The sequence below is a fragment of the Sciurus carolinensis genome, chromosome 14, assembly GCF_902686445.1.
Source record: "Sciurus carolinensis chromosome 14, mSciCar1.2, whole genome shotgun sequence".
In the NCBI taxonomy this organism is placed as follows: Eukaryota; Metazoa; Chordata; class Mammalia; order Rodentia; family Sciuridae; genus Sciurus; species Sciurus carolinensis.
Genome location: NC_062226.1, coordinates 83,871,640 through 83,888,628, shown reverse-complemented (window position 1 = coordinate 83,888,628; position 16,989 = coordinate 83,871,640). Strand labels below are relative to the sequence as shown.

Genomic DNA, 16,989 nt, shown 5'->3' with positions numbered 1-16,989 from the left:
TGAATCCATATTATCACCTTAACTGATTCTGATATAACCACATTCTTCCTACCTTGCAAAGTGAGCTGGCCAATTAATGTTGTTTTGGTCGTTAACGTTCACTAATACTCTAGAGCTCCTTGGAAGGAAGATATAGCTCCATCGTCAAAAATGGAAGAAATAATTCTGAGCTGCCCACGGGTCCTCTCTAGGGAGTAAAACTGTTGTATAATTCACTCGGGACTTTATATTGCTCATTAGACCTTCACTGATGATAAGATAACATCTTGTTTCATTGCAGTCTGCATGGCATTTGTGAGTCAGTCAGATTCCTATGGGAAAGCCAGGTAGCTTGGTTAGCTGCCCATTTTTTTCCTTCTCACTCAGAGACTTTCTTTTCTTAGGCCAGATGTCTGCAAATTGAAGTTTGAAGGGAAGACGTTTTATGTGATTGGCTCCCAGAAGGAGGTCAGATGTTTTTCTAACTTCCTGTTGCTGTGTGTGTGTGTGTGTGTGTGTGTGTGTGTGTGTATGAAAGAGGTTCAAGAATAAAACATGACTCGAGTATTGTAGCCTTCGAAGACTGTGACTTTGAAGTGCGATGATGATGGCAACTGTGGGCTGAAAACATTCTAGAGGTAAACAAATAAACACTAGGTTTGCACATTTAAGAATAACGTGAGCAATGCTGACTTTACAGCCCTGTATGAAAAACAGATGAAGATAAAGTTAGGAATAAAAGATCTTCATGTCCACACATAACCATATGAAACAAATGAAGATACTTATAAAGCTAAATATCAACCAGGGCCAGCTAGTATTGTAAGCAGAATCTATAAGTCCCAAGAGTGTTAAAATAAAGGAGTTACCAAATATAGATTGTGGGCTTGCTTGGGAATGGATGTGGGAGAAGGTCTTTACCAAACACTGAGCCTCAGAGCTAACTCTGAAGTTTTCGGGTTTTCTTGACCCTGTTTATCAATTTAAGTACTAGTTATTCAAGGATGGCAAATAAATTTTTAACTAATCTGAATCTGATAGGGAGGTAGGTGATGCCTGGAGAGTTGAGAAAGTTTGTGAAGCTGCTTTGTATGAGAATCAGGTCTTAAATTACTGAGGTCTGCAGTGAGTTAGGGAGGGAAATAAGACTTCAACCATGTTTTAAAGAACATAGTAACGTATTCAGTTATTTCAAATATGTGTGGTAGAAGGCAGGACGGAAATAGGTAAATACCCGAAGGAAAAACATAAACTGTGTTTAACTTGCCCTTTCTTGTTTTGTTATATTTTATTAGAAAAAAGCCGTGTTGGCATTCCATACTTCAACACCAGCTGCCTGCAAACATCTTTGGAAGTGCGGGGTAGAGAACCAGGCCTTTTATAAGTAAGTAGCTTTTATTCACTTAATCATATGTTCTAAAAGCACTCATGGAGCCCTTTATGTTTTGCAAATGGCTGCATATTCATTTCTTTTATTACAGCTCTTTTTATTATATTTAAGTGCATTATAAATTTGGTGCATTGTTCAGGATGACGCCTAGCTATTGTTGGCCTGACTGAGTCCTGAACTCTATGTTTCTCATAGAACCACTGCGAACTATTTCTTCAGTTGTTATTTCCATTAGACATGCCCAGAATCTATTTCAGGTTTGATGTCCTCCTAGAAGCACAGCCTTTGAGGTAGAGTTTAGTGCAAGTAGTTTATTTGAGATGAAGTCAACAGATGTACCAATAGGTGTGCATGGAATTAAGACAGAGAAGTAAACAATAGAGGGTAAATTATTGAGTAGAAGCCTACTGTGGGCAGCCAGGCTAGCTCTGCTAGGGAACTATGGGAGACCATGTAGCATGCTTTAATGTTCTTCTGCAGATGAGATGAACAAAGACACAGGGCTATTTAGCTACCAAATCCCTATTCATTTTGGTTGAGGTCTTTGGAGGGCAGAGTTAGTTCTTTCTGGCACTTCTGGCTTACTCAGTGTGGGTTGACTATGCCTTCACAGGAGACTTTGGGAAGAGAGTCCTGCTTCAGTATATAGAAATGAGAGGTAAAAGTTTGCTGGTAGAATTCCATCAGAATCTCAGAATTTGGAAAGTTGGGCTAGACAGGACTTCAAAAACCATCCATAAGACTGTCAAGACTTCAAAAGGTTCACATGGAGGATGTGTCTATGAAGTTCCACCTTCCCCTCTAGGAGACTCACTTGCAGTGGTAATGGACACAGTCAAGAATCTAACCTTCCATGACCAGGTCATTAGCACCCCTGACCCTGCTGCCCATCCAGGTGACTTTTGCTCAGTTTTCCCCACACTTACATTCTGCCTTCCTCCTTAGACTCATCTCACTGAGTCTCTGAACCTCCTGGGCTGCGGCTGACAAGGATCATCAGGAGAACAATGACTTGGATATTGATTTTGTAAACCTGTTTTCAGACATAGAATACTTTTCCTTAACTGAAATATAGCTAAAACCCAGTGTGTAGAGGGATATAAGAAGAGAAGCTGGGCTTGTAGATGGGACCAGAGTAGGATTGGAGATTGAAGATCCTTCACCCATTGCTCATGGTTCCTGGGAACTTGAATGACCAGTTGGATGGTACTCTTGGAATTTCCCCACATTTAGCACTGAGAGTCCCAAGTCCCATATCCTTTAGCACTGGGCAAACCCTACCAGAAGCAGAATTTGAAGATCCCTAGATGAGACAATCCACAAAATGCTGTGCTTCTAGGAATGACAGGAAAAGATGATGTGAATCAGTCGATCTTCCCACCACCATCAATACCTTGGTATTCTTGTGCTCCTGCAGTGTTGGAGACTGGTAAAAATGGGGTTCTGTTTGGCCTCTGAAAGATCAGTGTGTCTAGAAGTCTCTGCCTTATGAGAGTCTACAGAGGGAAATGCAGAGGATTTTATGCTCTTTGTCTTCAACTGGAGGCTATGGCTTTTTCTGTGGTTTAAAAAAATTATCTTGGAAAGTTAAAATATAATTTGCTTGCCTTTTAAAGGATACGATTCAGTGATTTTTAAGTATAATACACACTGTTATTCAATCATCACCATTATCTAATTCTAGAACAATTTTATCGACCCCTCCAAAAGCCTTGTATCCAATAGCATTCACTTCCCAGTCCTTGAAAACCACCGATCTACTTTCTGTTTTCATGGATTTACCTATTCTGGACATTCTTATAAAATGGAACTATAAAGGACATGACCTTTCGTGCCTGGCTTCTTTCACTTAGCTTATGTTCAAGCTTCATCTATGTTATAGTATTTGTTAGTACTTTATTCCTTTTTATAGCTGCATAATATTCTACTGTATGAATATACCACATTTTTTTTATCCATTCATCAATTGGTGGGCATTTGGGTTGCTCTCTCTTTTTAGCTGTTATGAAGAATGAATAACAGCTACAATGAATATCCACCTATAAATTTTCATGTGGTTTTATACCTAGGAATGGAATTGCTGAGCCATAGGGTAATCTCATATTTATCTATTTGAGGAACTGACAGTTTTTGGAGCCTTAAGATTTTGAAACTCCTCTGGTCGTCCTTTGATGAAATTGCTGCATGCTATTTAGAAATGTTGAGTTAGCTATTTCAATGAATATTTTCTTGTAAATGAGGGAGTTGATTAATGGAGTCAAGACATAAGGCAAAAACTAGATAGATATAGCATTCCTTTTTTTTTTTTTTTTTTTTTTTTACGGTGCTGGGGATTGAACCCAGGGCCTTGTGCTTGCAAGGCAAGCACTCTACCAACTGAGCTATCTCCCCAGCCCTAGCATTCTTTTATTATATTTATATATGCATTTATAGATCCAATCTCTCTGAGTCTTGAAACTAGGTTCTTCTTTTCTGTGTATTTCCTGAAGACATCAGGCATTATAAATGTATTTACTGGATCAAATTGATAAGGCCTGGTTCCTGTCTTTAGGAGATTTTAATTTCATGGTAAAGACCAAATGGGGAGTGAAAATAAAATGAAAAGGGGACTTCAGGGGAGAGGGTGAGTCTTGCTGCTGAGGCTTCTAAGGGGTTGAAGATCCCCTCAAGGGATCCTGGACTAGGTGAGGGACCAAGGTAGGGAAGTGAAAGTCACATTTTGGCAGGATGAGTGGTTACACAAGACTGAGCAGAGGGTAGATGAGGTAGCATGGGAGTGGGGAATGAAGAGCTAGGAGAACTTAGGCCAGACATGGAGGCTCCGCCACTGTGAAAGAAGCAGCAGGGATGCGGTGTGGTGTCACTCTTGATGACCCACGGGATCCCAGGGGAGGGAGGAGCCGAGGCTTTCTTTTAGAACCATTTCAGTGCGTCCTACTGGGGGGGGACTTTGGCACCAGCTCAGAATTATAGTGGAATCATTGGGTTCTTCCCTATCAAAGAATGATTTAGAGACATTAATTCATTATTTTCGCACGTTGTTTCATTATGTGTGGGAAAGCCAGCTGACAGATGGAATGAAATAAAGGCCAAGTGGCATTGAAAAGAGACGATAGAGGGAGGGAAAAACTGCAATCCAGGGAATCTGATTTGCACACTTTGGGGTAGGTAAAGTAGCGGGTAGGCAGCAAGGAGGCCGGTCTGACCATCAGTCACTAACTGGACCAACTAGGCAATCCAAGAAATCCCTTCCAGGCATTTGATGTTGCTTCAGAAGACCCAGAGGGTTTACCTGTGAGCACACATGACAGACTGTACACTGCTGACTGAGTCCTTGTGTCTTTCATTAGGCCATGCTACCCTGCCTTTCTCATTAGGATTTTTAATCCTGAGCATTTATGCTGATCTGAGATTTGCCAGAACCTTTTGTTCCTCCTCTGGGATCACATAATCATCCTTGTTCTTAAGAAGGAAGGAGGTTGCTTGTTCTCCAGCCGTGGTACCTTGGGCAAGACCCTTTAGTGCTTGCTGGCTTCAGTCTTAATCTGTAGGGAACTGGAACTCAGGTGTACATTTGCATGCATCCCTATCCATAATAAGTGTGTGCACTGAAAGGAAACAGGCTTGGGTTTGAATCTTGATCCTGTCACTTACCAGCAGTGTGACCTGGAACAAAGTCCTAAAACTCTGAGCCTCATATTTATTTTTCATCCATCAAATTCAATGGCAAAAATCTACCTTGAGGTGTTCAGTTCTGCCAGGCACAATAACTATGGATAAATGGCTTGTGCTTAGATAACCATTATTATTGCCCCTTTGAAAATGATGAAAGTATCTAAGCACCAAGTGGATACAGAGCCCAGTTCCCTCGATTCCACAGGGCTCTGGCCTGTGACCCTCAGGGGTGGTGCCTGCTTCCAGTGCAACTCCAGGCCTTGTCCAGGAAGACACAGGTCCTGGTCCTCCAAGTCTGTCTGACTGGCACAGCTGGCCCTTCTTTTTGCTGGCAGAGCAAGGTCCTGATCTTGTTTCCTGGGTTGGGGCTGGTTTGTGCCTTCCATTTTTACTTCACCTACCATGGGAACAGGGAGTCCTGATGGCTGCTGCCTAGGAATTCCCCAGGGTACTTTTAAGACATGAATGTGCTGCTGGTTGTCAGCTGGCTCAGGGCCACTGATCCAATTTGAAAATTCTGGCTCTGAGATCTGCTGCTTGGGAACAGAGCCCAGAAGCAGAAACCCTGACTTTCCTGTCTACTCCAGATCCCAGGGATCTCCCACACAGACTTAGTCACCATTTAAGAGCTTCTTTTATACCATGTGTGGTCTAGGTGCCACCAGTTCCAGGGTGCTGGAGCTCACTCTTACTGGATGCTGGTTCATTGAAAGGACAGCTGATGTTTAAAGAAATAAGTGGTTCTCTGGTGTTTTCATTCAAATAATCTTTATTTCACATGTTATGCTGTGCCCTGTGCTAGGCACTGAGGCCCAGTGGAGGCTCAAATGATGTTCCCTGTCCCCATTTAATATGGAATTATGTGCAGGGGATAAAGGCAGTCCCTAATTTCTCATTGGGAATTTGGGGTGCTAGAGGAACAATGATATAAAAAAGGACAAAATGAACCCAGGATAGCTCTCTAGATTGGTACCTCTCCCTCTTTATCAAGCACATAAATCACCAGGAGATCTTGTTGAAATGGAGAACTGAACTCAGGGTGGGCAGGAAAACCCATTTTCTAATATGTTTCCAGATGATGCTGTAATGCTGGTCCACAGACCACACTAAGTAATAAAGTTCTAATCAGTGGTTCTCACCCCTGACTACACATTAGAACTATGAGGGGGAACTTTTAAAAGATACCAATGGCTGGGGTCTTTGGATCCTACCCTAGCAGAATCATAATCTAAGTTCTTACCAAAATTTGTATATGAATGTTCCTAGTGACACTATTCATAATAGGTAAAAAAGTAGAAACAACCCAAAGGTTCAAATGACCAAACAAAAAAGAGCCCCCTCCCCTGGAAATAAGATCAAGGCTTTTCTGTGCCAGATGAAACCAGTAAAACACACTGCCAGGTGGACAGAACTGGAGGCAGGGTCAGGATATTTGCTGAGGAAGGAGTCAGAGCAATGGAGAAAGCAGGAACAAAATGTGGTATATCCATACAGTGGAATATTATTCAGCCACAAAAAGGAATTAAATACTGATACATGGCATAACATGAATGAACTTTGAAAATCTTATGCTAAGTGAAGGAAGTCATTTGAAAAATATTATATGTTGTGTGAGTCTATTGGTATGAAATGTCCAGAATAGGCAGATACATGGAGACAGAAAGTGGACGAGTGGTTGCCTCGGGGTGAGGGTGGGAGATGTAAGGAGAGGAACAAGAGTGACTGCCAGTGGTCACAGGGGGGTTCATTTTGATCAAAATGTGTTAGATAATAAAGAAACTGTGGCATATATATACAATGGAATATTACTCCGCAATGAAGAATGATAAAATTATGGCATTTGCAGGCAAATGGATGAAATTGGAGAATATCATGCTAAGTGAGATAAGCCAATCTCAAAAAACTAAAGGACAAATGATCTCGCTGATAAGCGATGAGGACATATAATGGGGGGTGGGAGGGGTTAGCATTAGGGTTAGGGTTAGGTTTAGGGTTAGGGATAAGGAGTGTGGTAAGAATGAAGGAAAGAAGGACTGTATAGAGGGAAAAGAGGGGTGGGAGGGGTGGGGGGAAGGGAAAAAATAATGAATCAAACATCATTGCCCTATGTAAATGTATGATTACACAAATGGTATGCCTTGACTCCATGCACAAATAGAGAAACAACATGTATCCCATTTGTATACAATAAAATAATAATAAATAAATAAATAAAAAAATGTGTTAGATAGTGATGATTAATTTTTTGACCATATTTTTAGGTGTGTAAGTTATACTAAAACCCACCAAAGTGTATAATCTAAAATAGTGAGCTTTTGGTGTGTGGATTGTACCTCAATACAGCTGTTATTTTGAGCAGTTTGAATCTGGGTTGAGGGCTCTGGCTTTGGTGGTGATTATGGAATTCTGTGTGGTGCTAATGTGCATCTGTGGGTTGAAAACTTTGCTCTAATCTGGTGATTTTCCAAAGAGGATGCCTGGTTCAGCACCACACCTCCAGGAACTTGTTTGAAATGCAGACTTCTGGGCTCTACTTCAGGTTTATTGAATCAGAAATTTATGCTTTGAAAAGGGTGATTCTGATACTCATTAGAGTTTCAGAGCTTGTTTGGCTCAGCATGATTTTAAAAAATACTGAAATCAGACAGATTTGAGTTTGCAGCCTGGTTCCTCAGCTTTTATTGTGTGTCCATAGGTAATGACTTAACCCCTCTGTGCCTCAGTCTCCTTAATGTGGTCTGCTTCCTCCTGGGAAAGAGTTGTGAGGATAAAAGAAATTAGTATGTTTAAGGTGCTTTGGATGGAGCATGGTCCATAGTAAGGGCTCGATAATAACAAATGCTGTTATTATTACTCCTAAACCATAGGAAAACATTGCAAATGGGAAATGTGTTGTTAATTTTAGAGGCGGCTTCTTGGAACACCACCCAGTGTCCCAGCACCCAACCCTGACTTCCATCCCCAGACCCTGGAGTAGCAGGAGAAATTGGAGACCAGGGTTCAGAGAGGTTAGTCCTGCAAAGAGGACCTGAGCTTCTGTAGATGTTCAGAGACCGGGTTCGCTGAGGGTAAGGATGAACGATGCCTACCTTGCCTACCTTACCTAGCGAGCTTATTCTGGCATCGGAGATCGAGCTCTGAAGGCACAGATCTAATTTTATTTAGGGTTGTACAGGACATATATAGGTACATTATCCAATCAGGTTAACATGCTTGTTAAAGTGTAACAGAGCCTGTGGGTGAACATCGAGGGTTGAAGTAGTGCAAACAAACCAAGTATACCTAAGTAATTCTGCCCAGCAACAGGTCTGAGACAAAGGACTGGGGGAATGGCAAGCTCCAGCACACAGCATGAAGCAAGGCAGCACGGTTGAGCTCACATCACAACTTGCTGGAATGCTTGACAGAGTGAGGCCTCCCCTCAGCTCTAGCTCAGCCTCAACAGCTGCAAAGACCTTCAGTCCATGGCGAGTCTTTACCATCACCTCAGTTTCTCTGTCAAGACTGTTTGACTTACTTAGACCATGATGTCAGTGACTGCTGTCAGATAAGCCTGAGGAATGTTCCCTACAGGTTTCCCTGTCAGGTCAGATGCTTGAGCTTAGTTATGCTTCTGGTTTGAGATTTTGATGCGAATTGGGGGGAAAGTAAGAGAGGGCAGAAAGAAAAGAAGGCAGAAAGCTGAAGGAAAGTGAGCTGCTGTTCTAACTAGGTTGCAGATTCATTCCATTGCACTGGGCGGGAAGAAGGCTCTTCCCCTGGGCTTGCTGTTGATAGTAGAACCTGGTAAACAGAGGGCCTGGAACACATAGGCTGGAATTAGGGCTCTTTATTTTCAGAGGGTACACGGTGGTTCCCTCTGAAGATTTAGGGGATCGGCTTTGGTAGCTCCATGGTAAGAAGGCATGGAGAAGTTTAGAGAGTGATATTATGGAGGAAAAAGAGTGAAGGCAGGTGGGGAGGAAGGGAGGAAAGCTATGACCAGGCACCTGCTAGGCACTTTAAATCATTTAATCTCGTGTACCCCTCCTTAGAGCACTATGAAGTTGGTATTACAACACCTTCTTTCTTTAGAAATACCTGGAGAAACTGAGACCCAGGACATCTACATAAAGTGACCAAGGTACACAGTACAGAGGCAGGTTGTTCTGGGCCATTGTTCTTTCAGGTGAAACGTCATCTCTTGGATCAACCAAGGAGAATCTGGGGAGGCAGAAGTTCTCAAATGCAAGTGGGGCTGCCTTGGAATCACTTTGGGGTGCTTGATTAAAACACAAATTCTTCTCCAGACCTGGTGAATCACAACCATGAATGAGTAAGCTGGAGAACCTGTGTTCCTAAGACCTGCTCCAAGTGTGGCTGCTGCCCTGCCATGTTTGGGAATTGGCACATTGGGTTTGCTTAGTCTCTTCACCCACCATTCCACCTTTGTTCCCCTCTTCATTTCCCTCCCTCCTGAGTCTTTGTTTCGCAATTCCCAGTGGGTTTATGTTGTTCGAGCTCTTAGATTAAACTCCATTGAAGATCTCAACTGAAGCATCCCAGGAGTCTACCTGGACATTTGAGAGGGCAGAGAATGGATGGTGGCTCTCTCCAGCAAATTGAGTGACACAAATAATCATCCAGGAGAGATCAGCTGCTGGGAAGAAGCCAGTGCTTTTTCCTCTCCTCTCATCCTGAACAGACAGCTGTTGGCTTTCTGTGTGAAATGCATCTTTTTTAAAAAAAATTTTAATTTTAATTTTATTTTTTTTATTGTAAACAAATGGGATACATGTTGTTTCTCTATTTGTACATGGAGTCAAGGCATACCATTTGTGTAATCATAAATTTACATAGGGTGATATTGTTTGATTCATTCTGTTATTTTTTCCCTTCCCCCCACCCCTCCCATCCCTCTTTTCCCTCTATACAGTCCTTCCTTCCTCCATTCTTACCACCCTCCTTATCCCTAACCCTAAACCTAACCCTAACCCTAACGCTAACCCCTCCCACCCCCCATTATATGTCCTCATCCGCTTATCAGCGAGATCATTCTTCCTTTAGTTTTTTGAGATTGGCTTATCTCACTTAGCATGATATTCTCCAATTTCATCCATTTGCCTGCAAATGCCATAATTTTATCATTCTTTATGGTGGAGTAATATTCCATTGTATATATATGCCACAGTTTCTTTATCCATTCATCAACTGAAGGACATCTAGGTTGGTTCCAAAATCTGGCTATGGTGAATTGAGCAGCAATGAACATTGATGTGGCTGTATCTCTGTAGTATGCTGATTTTAAGTCCTTTGGGTATAGGCCAAGGAGTGGGATAGCTGGGTCAAATGGTGGTTCCATTCCAAGTTTTCTGAGGAATCTCCACACGGCTTTCCAGAGTGGCTGCACTAGCATTTTTAACCTGCTTTTCCTGGGTTGCTCTGAGGGTTTTCTGTGGAGGCAGTGCACAGCCAAAGCCTCCCTACAAGAGGTCATCCTGGGTCTAAGAGTAAGGTCATGATTGCCTCATGGGGCCTGGAAGAGACAGAGTTAAGACTGAAAGGTAAAGGTAACCACCACCTCTCCCAGCAGGCCCCTAGACCTGGGAGGTTGACTGACTAGTGTGCTAACTTTAGGGATCACTTCTGTAAAACAGGCACAGTGCTGAGTGTGAATTTCCAAAATCCATTTAAGGGTATGAATTATTTACTTTTTAGCAGACCACTTTGCCTTAAGGATCCTTAGGAACATAGAATTTAAAAATTCAAAAAATAATAGTGATTTCTTAAAGGTTTTCTCTTTCCACCGTCACCACCTCTGAGGGTATGGGAGTAATAGCCATGCCAAGAAGAAATGGGGACAGTGACTGTCCTTCCCTTGAACTCCAGTGGAGATGGTGTCAAGCTCACAAGCTCTCCAGGGCTGGGAGTGGGGATACAGGTGGTGTGGATGGGCCTGGAGTGGGTTTGTCCTCACAGAAGCAGGACCCAGCCTGGACCATCTAAGTGTGGCTTACTGGGCCTTTTAATCCTCTTGGGTGGGTTTGGTCTCATAGGAAGACCTGTGCTACAAAACACTCACTGCACGCTGCCCAAGCATGGGAACACGGGCCATGTCACCACAGGCATGGTCACTGGCTTCTGTTTCACCATGACCCAGTGCCCTATGTCAGGACCCTCCAAGGTATGGGTCTCAGGACACAGAGGGTAAGAGGGCAAGGTCCCCTCCCCACAAAAGATTGTTACTGTGGCTTTCTGTTTTTCTTTGAACAAAGTTCCAAATTCTTAACAAGGATAACTTAAGGTCTGTTCCTGCAAAATTGAACTCTGACTATCTCTCTGGGGTTTACCTTTTTCTATTTTGTTCATCTGTACATTCACTTTCTTTCTTCATTAGGGAATCTCTGTGTGTGTGTGTGTGTGTGTAGTACTAACTTGGGGAAATATACTAAGTCTTCTTAGTTCTGCAAATGCATAGGCTGAGGGCTTTTGTGCCTTTTGCCCATCTGCCAGGCACCCCCACCAACCACCGCAGTCTCCAGGTTAACAATTTCTAGTCCCTGAATCTTGGCTCTAGTGTCCTTTCCTCTGGGCACCTTCCCTAGTCCCCCAGAGTAGATCAATCCTTCTCCCCCACATTGTCATTGTATCTTTTCCCTCATAGCAAGCCAAACAGCTTGTCACTTACATTTATTTACATGGTTATAGATTTATATTTATTTCTCCTCTAGGTCTTGCACCCCATGAAGGCAGAGAGCATGTGTCTTCCCCGGGGCTTAACTTGGTGAACAAAGCAGGGTCAGCACTTGCTAAGCCAATGAGTGAAGCTTCAGGAGGCTCACGGGTGGTGACCACTGCCTGCCTTGAAACTTCTAGCTATAACCCTGGCTTTGTGTGTGTCTTTACTCAGAATCCTATAGAGCATATTTGTTTTTGTGTGTGTGTTTAGAGATTTTTTTTGTGACTATTGATATTTTAAATCATCTCAGACTCTGGGAGACCTTTTGGACTTAATTACATAAGTCTTACAGGACGGCTGCAGAGGTATCCCCAGCTGTCATCATAATTTTAGGGCCCTATCATCAGCCTCAATGTGGGCCATATTCTCGGTTGTTTTTCAGAGTGTTGTTTTGTTCTTATTTATGAGCATGGCTCAGGGGTGCTGAATCAGCGCTTGTCTGGGCTTCTCATCCCTTGTGCATCTTAGTCATCTACTGGTATGGATTCTTTGAAAGGGCACTGGGTCATGGTGAAACAGAAGCCAGTGACCATGCCTGTGGTGACATGGCCCTTGTTCCCATGCTTTGGCAGTGAGCAATGAGTGTTTTGTAGCACAGAATGAACTTTGTTGCTGGGAAGCTATTTTCTGATGTCATGTTGACCCAGGCGCAGCTAAAAACGTACCCCAATACCAATGAACTTAACGATGCTGTGTCACAAAATTTCATCCTCTTCATCCTCAAATAGCAATCAGAGAAGAACCCCGTTTGATTATCAATATTGCCTAGTCTTTTTGTAGGCCATTAGCCACTAATGGACTGTAAAACCGAACACGTGGGTCATGACCAGCATTCAGAAAGAATGAAGGCAGAGAGCATAGGAGGATATCAGTGGTGGCAACAGATTTAATACAAGAAAAAATATTCTTTTGTGAAACTTTTCTCTCCATTCCTGTTTGCAAATGCTGAGTCTCAAAGTAAAATGTGTTTTTTGCAGTCAAAATATCTTATTACCACAGCTCTACAGTAATGCCCTACTTGAACTTTCCAATGTTATTACCACCTCTGCCTTGCTTTTTATTAAAGGTATGCAAAATCCAGTCAGATCAAGACCGTGTCAAGCAGTAAGATATTTTTCAAAGGAAGCAGATTTCGATATAGGTGAGTACCATTGATCCCATTGCAGTCGTGGGGTTGGAGTGGGGATGGCTATTTACATTCGAACGTTTTGCTCAAAAATAGATCCTCTTAGCTTTATGCTCTTACACTGATTTCTACTTCATTGAGCTCTTATGCTTCCAGGGAACCTTTGACCTCCACAGTAACTTCCCTTTGTGGAACAAGAAAAGGGGTAAATTCTTAGAGCTGGCTCAAATCACTGTGAAATTAAAAAAAAGGTGACATGTGTTCACCCTCTTTCTCTCTTCCGCTGAACATCTGCACATACCTGTATTTCTGTCTTTTACAGTGGTAAAGTTGCCAAAGAGGTGGTGGAGGCAAGTTCCAAAATCCAGAGGGAGCCTCCGGAGGTGCACAGGTGAGTGGGTTGGTCCTTCCTAGGTAGCTCAGTAGTAGAGCACCTGCTTAACACTAAAAGAAAAAGAAGAAAAAACGAATCTGACTTTCCCAAATTCTTGATAATATCCCTGTGTGTGGTAACATATAGCATTAACCTAATAAATAAATAAATTTAATTAGTTAATTAAAAACACTTTCACAGCCCTAGAAATCTCCCTTCCACAGATTTGACTGGGCTGTGGCATGGGTGCAGCTGGTCTCTCTTTTGAAATACTTTGGGAAGAGACATTGATTAGGTATGGAGTGTCATGTGAACAAGTAGGATACATCCTATCTCTTGGCCAAGCTCTGGTGTTCTGTTCTCTCAGAACTGACTTCTTCACTGTCTCCCTCATCAGATGTGGTCAGTTCCCATTGGCTGGACTCCCTTTAGACGATTTAGCATGAGCCAAGAGGCTCACCTGTCATGGAGCGCTTTACTCCCAAGGGTTACCCAGAGGAATGAGGAGCTTAGTCATTATTAGTTCAAGAATGCATATCTTCATTAAGGTGATTATCTAGGGTAGTTCTTAGGAATTAAATGTTCTCTTGACCAAAATGTACTTCACACCACCAAAATTTACACAAGCTATTGCACATTCTTAACCTCAAACATGCAAAGTATCTTAAAGCTGGACATTCTTACCATGGTGCTCCCCGCCCCCACTTGTAAGGCAAGATCATCATGAGCTAAATTCTTTAGTGAGTTCCCCACATGCTGGTTGGCACCTGTCCTTCTTTCTCCATCTTTGGAACTCAGAGGTATTTCCTTTGTGCCCAGGTTTGCTGAGTCTCCTGCATTTACAGGGTGACCAGGTAGCCTGGATGCCACGTCTCCTTGTTCCTCAGGGTTCTGGGTAGGAAGAGGCTGCGGGTCCCAAAGAAATGAGGGTAGGCTAGTCTGGCAAGGGCTTCTGAATGACACTTCTCTCTCAAAGAGGGGAGCAGAACCACAGTCTGCAGGAGAGTCTGCACAGATTCCTGCTTTGCAGTGGACTGGTAGGGAGCTGTCACATGCATCTGCAAAACCAGTTTTTCCTGCTTTAAGAGGCAGGAGAAAATTGCAGGATTGGGGAAGGTGGAACACCTTGGCTGGGTGCACCTCACTGCAATACCTAAACATCTGATTGCCCACCCATCAATGAGTCCCACCCCAGCCCCAAATTGTGAACATTCAGCAGGTTGTAGAAAGGAAGAAGAAGAAATAACAAAACACATCATTTCAACTTATTTGGAATCTTTGCTTTGAAAATAACTTCAGACCTCACCTAGTTTTGTTGCTTCCACTGTATTGACAGAAACTCAAGACTTGGACAAGTGAAATGATTTATCCAAGTCCTATTTTGAGTGGAGGGTACAGGTCTAGAGTTCCTGAGCTCTTTTCTCTCTGGTGCTCACCACCTTTGATGTCCTCTTAGAAGCTGGCAATAGAGGCAAAACTACTCCCAAGTGGCTCAGCTTTGGTTTATTTTTTCCAGCTTGAAGCCTGAGTACTTGATCTTTAAAATAATAAATAAATAAACTGCATGCTGGCAGGAGGCGGGGCGTTTCTCTTGATGGTAAAACAAGAAACAGAAATCTTCTTTAACAAAAACTTCAGAGACATGTTCTCCAAAATAAGTCTTTCCAAGAGTCTCATAGTTACTATTTATGGGTGGTTAATGAGATCACAAAATAATTTTTAAAAAATACTTCTCTTATAAATTGAGATTTTCATAATTTAAGAAAATCAAGACTTTCTAGTTTAGGGCTTCTCAAACCTTAACTTGCACACAGGATCACCTGGGGATCCTGTTTAAATCAGATTCTGATTCAAGAGACCCAATGATGTTTGAGAGTCTGCATTTCTAACAAGCTCCCAGGTGATGGCCATCTGGCTGGTCCATGGACCACACTTTGAACAGCTATACTCTCAATTGGTGTTAGGGTGAAGGAAGTAGCTTTGTCAGGGTGAAAGCTTTTCTTGGAGTGCACTGAACCACCAAAAAGGGGCTGGAAATGAATACAGCCTGAGGTATCAATCAATTTAGTTTCTCTTTTCTGGAATCTTCTAAAATCTCCCAAAATATTACTATAAACAAGGACCCAGAGGCTTTTGAGGCCTGTTTTTCATACTCTTTCTCTTCTACCACCGCTTTCTTCTGTATGTGAAAGACTATTAAATTCACATCCTCTGGAAGCCTTGGTTCTTTGTCAGCATCCCTTAAATCTCTGACAGTACAGGAAAGAATTTGGTTCATGTAATGGTGTAAACAAAGCAAGCTCTGGGAGGTCAGAGCTCTGTCCCTCTTTGTCACCTCTATATCCTCCATTCCCAAATGCAGTGCTTGGTGCCTAGTAGAGCTCAATACTTATTTGTTGAATGAATTCATGAACTGAGAGGGTAACAGTAGTACCTCTGTTATTTTCTTTTGTGGTGCTGGGGATGAAACCCAGGGCCTCAGATGTGTTAGGCAAATGCTCTACCACTAAACTATATTCCCAGCCCCCTGTTATTTTCTTAGATCTAAAATCTGTCCAAGATGCTGCACTATCAAACTTCATCTTTCAAGAGGCAGTGATGATATGTAATACTTTCATGCTGGCAAATTCTCTTTCCCACCAAGGAGCCAGATGCATAGTAGAAAATTATTTGTCTTAGACAATTATTTTATTTTCAAATCATTTCAACTTCTTTGTTATGGCTGTCAAAACTACAAGGAAAATAATGAGCTCTCCTCTGATGGTGGGTGCCCAGAGATGACTGTTAGTATTGCATGGTGATGATAAGGCTTTAATTAATCATCTTTCCTCATACCTGAGATTCTACTCCTCACACAATGACAGGTTCATAAACTCCTACTTCTGAAGTATGTGTATAGAGAGACAGAAACAGATAGACTGAGAATAATGTTTTGGAATTATTCTTGTTCTTCAAAAAGAGGAGCAGAAGTTAACTCTGACATTAGGTCATTGATCATTTATTGATGACAAGATCCATAAGCAAAGTTCTCTGGGGTTGGTTACTGGGTAGATTCACTTGCCCAGGCAGACAGAGGCTGCAGCTCACTGAGCCCAGGGCTGGCTGTACAAGCCACCTGGGCATGGCAACCACCACCAGGGGACACTCAGAGGCAGCATTTGTATCTGAATCAAGTACATTAATCTTGGCTGTGTTGCTTCCCAGCCGTGTGGCCTTGGGTAAGTCATTCACCTTCCCAGATCATCAGTTTGCCCAGCTATAAAATGAGATTTATATATTGCTTTTCCCTAATTCTACATTTTTGGGGGGATTAAAAATAAAGTATTTTGAATGCCATATAGTTGTGATTATTGATATTGTTATCATCTGTTATCCAAAAATGGGAAGGTAGGATCTGAAAGATAGATTCACATTAGTAACCTTCAGATAAAGTTTTTGGAAACTTGCTAGCAGGCCAGCATGGCTTCCTTTCATTCCAAGAAGTGGTGAAAGAATTTCTGGAGCCTCATTTTTTCTGCTGTATTTTATGCCACCATTTTTGTGTCCCAAGTTTATCCATATAAGTGTTACAAAACCCCAGTTATCTTATCTATAAACATGGTATTTTTCATGCCTGACCTACAAGGATATTGAGAAAAACCAGGGGGTGAATTGAATGCAAGCCATGTTTTCCAGCATTATAATCAACTTGCAATTCCCGAAGGAAACCCCTCGACTTCAACAGAGTT

General features: G+C 42.3%; 1 protein-coding gene across 4 annotated transcripts in view; it reads left to right on the top strand.

Moving 5' to 3' along the window:
* Positions 1-16,989, top strand: part of Frmd3 (FERM domain containing 3) — a 256,494-nt gene that overhangs the window by 198,502 nt on the left and 41,003 nt on the right. For all 4 annotated transcript variants that reach the window (XM_047525696.1, XM_047525694.1, XM_047525695.1 and 1 more), the window contains 4 exons: positions 384-447; positions 1,275-1,363; positions 12,829-12,903; positions 13,211-13,279. In XM_047525696.1, the coding sequence (XP_047381652.1) occupies positions 384-447; positions 1,275-1,363; positions 12,829-12,903; positions 13,211-13,279 (297 nt within the window). The remainder of the gene's footprint in view (positions 1-383; positions 448-1,274; positions 1,364-12,828; positions 12,904-13,210; positions 13,280-16,989) is intronic.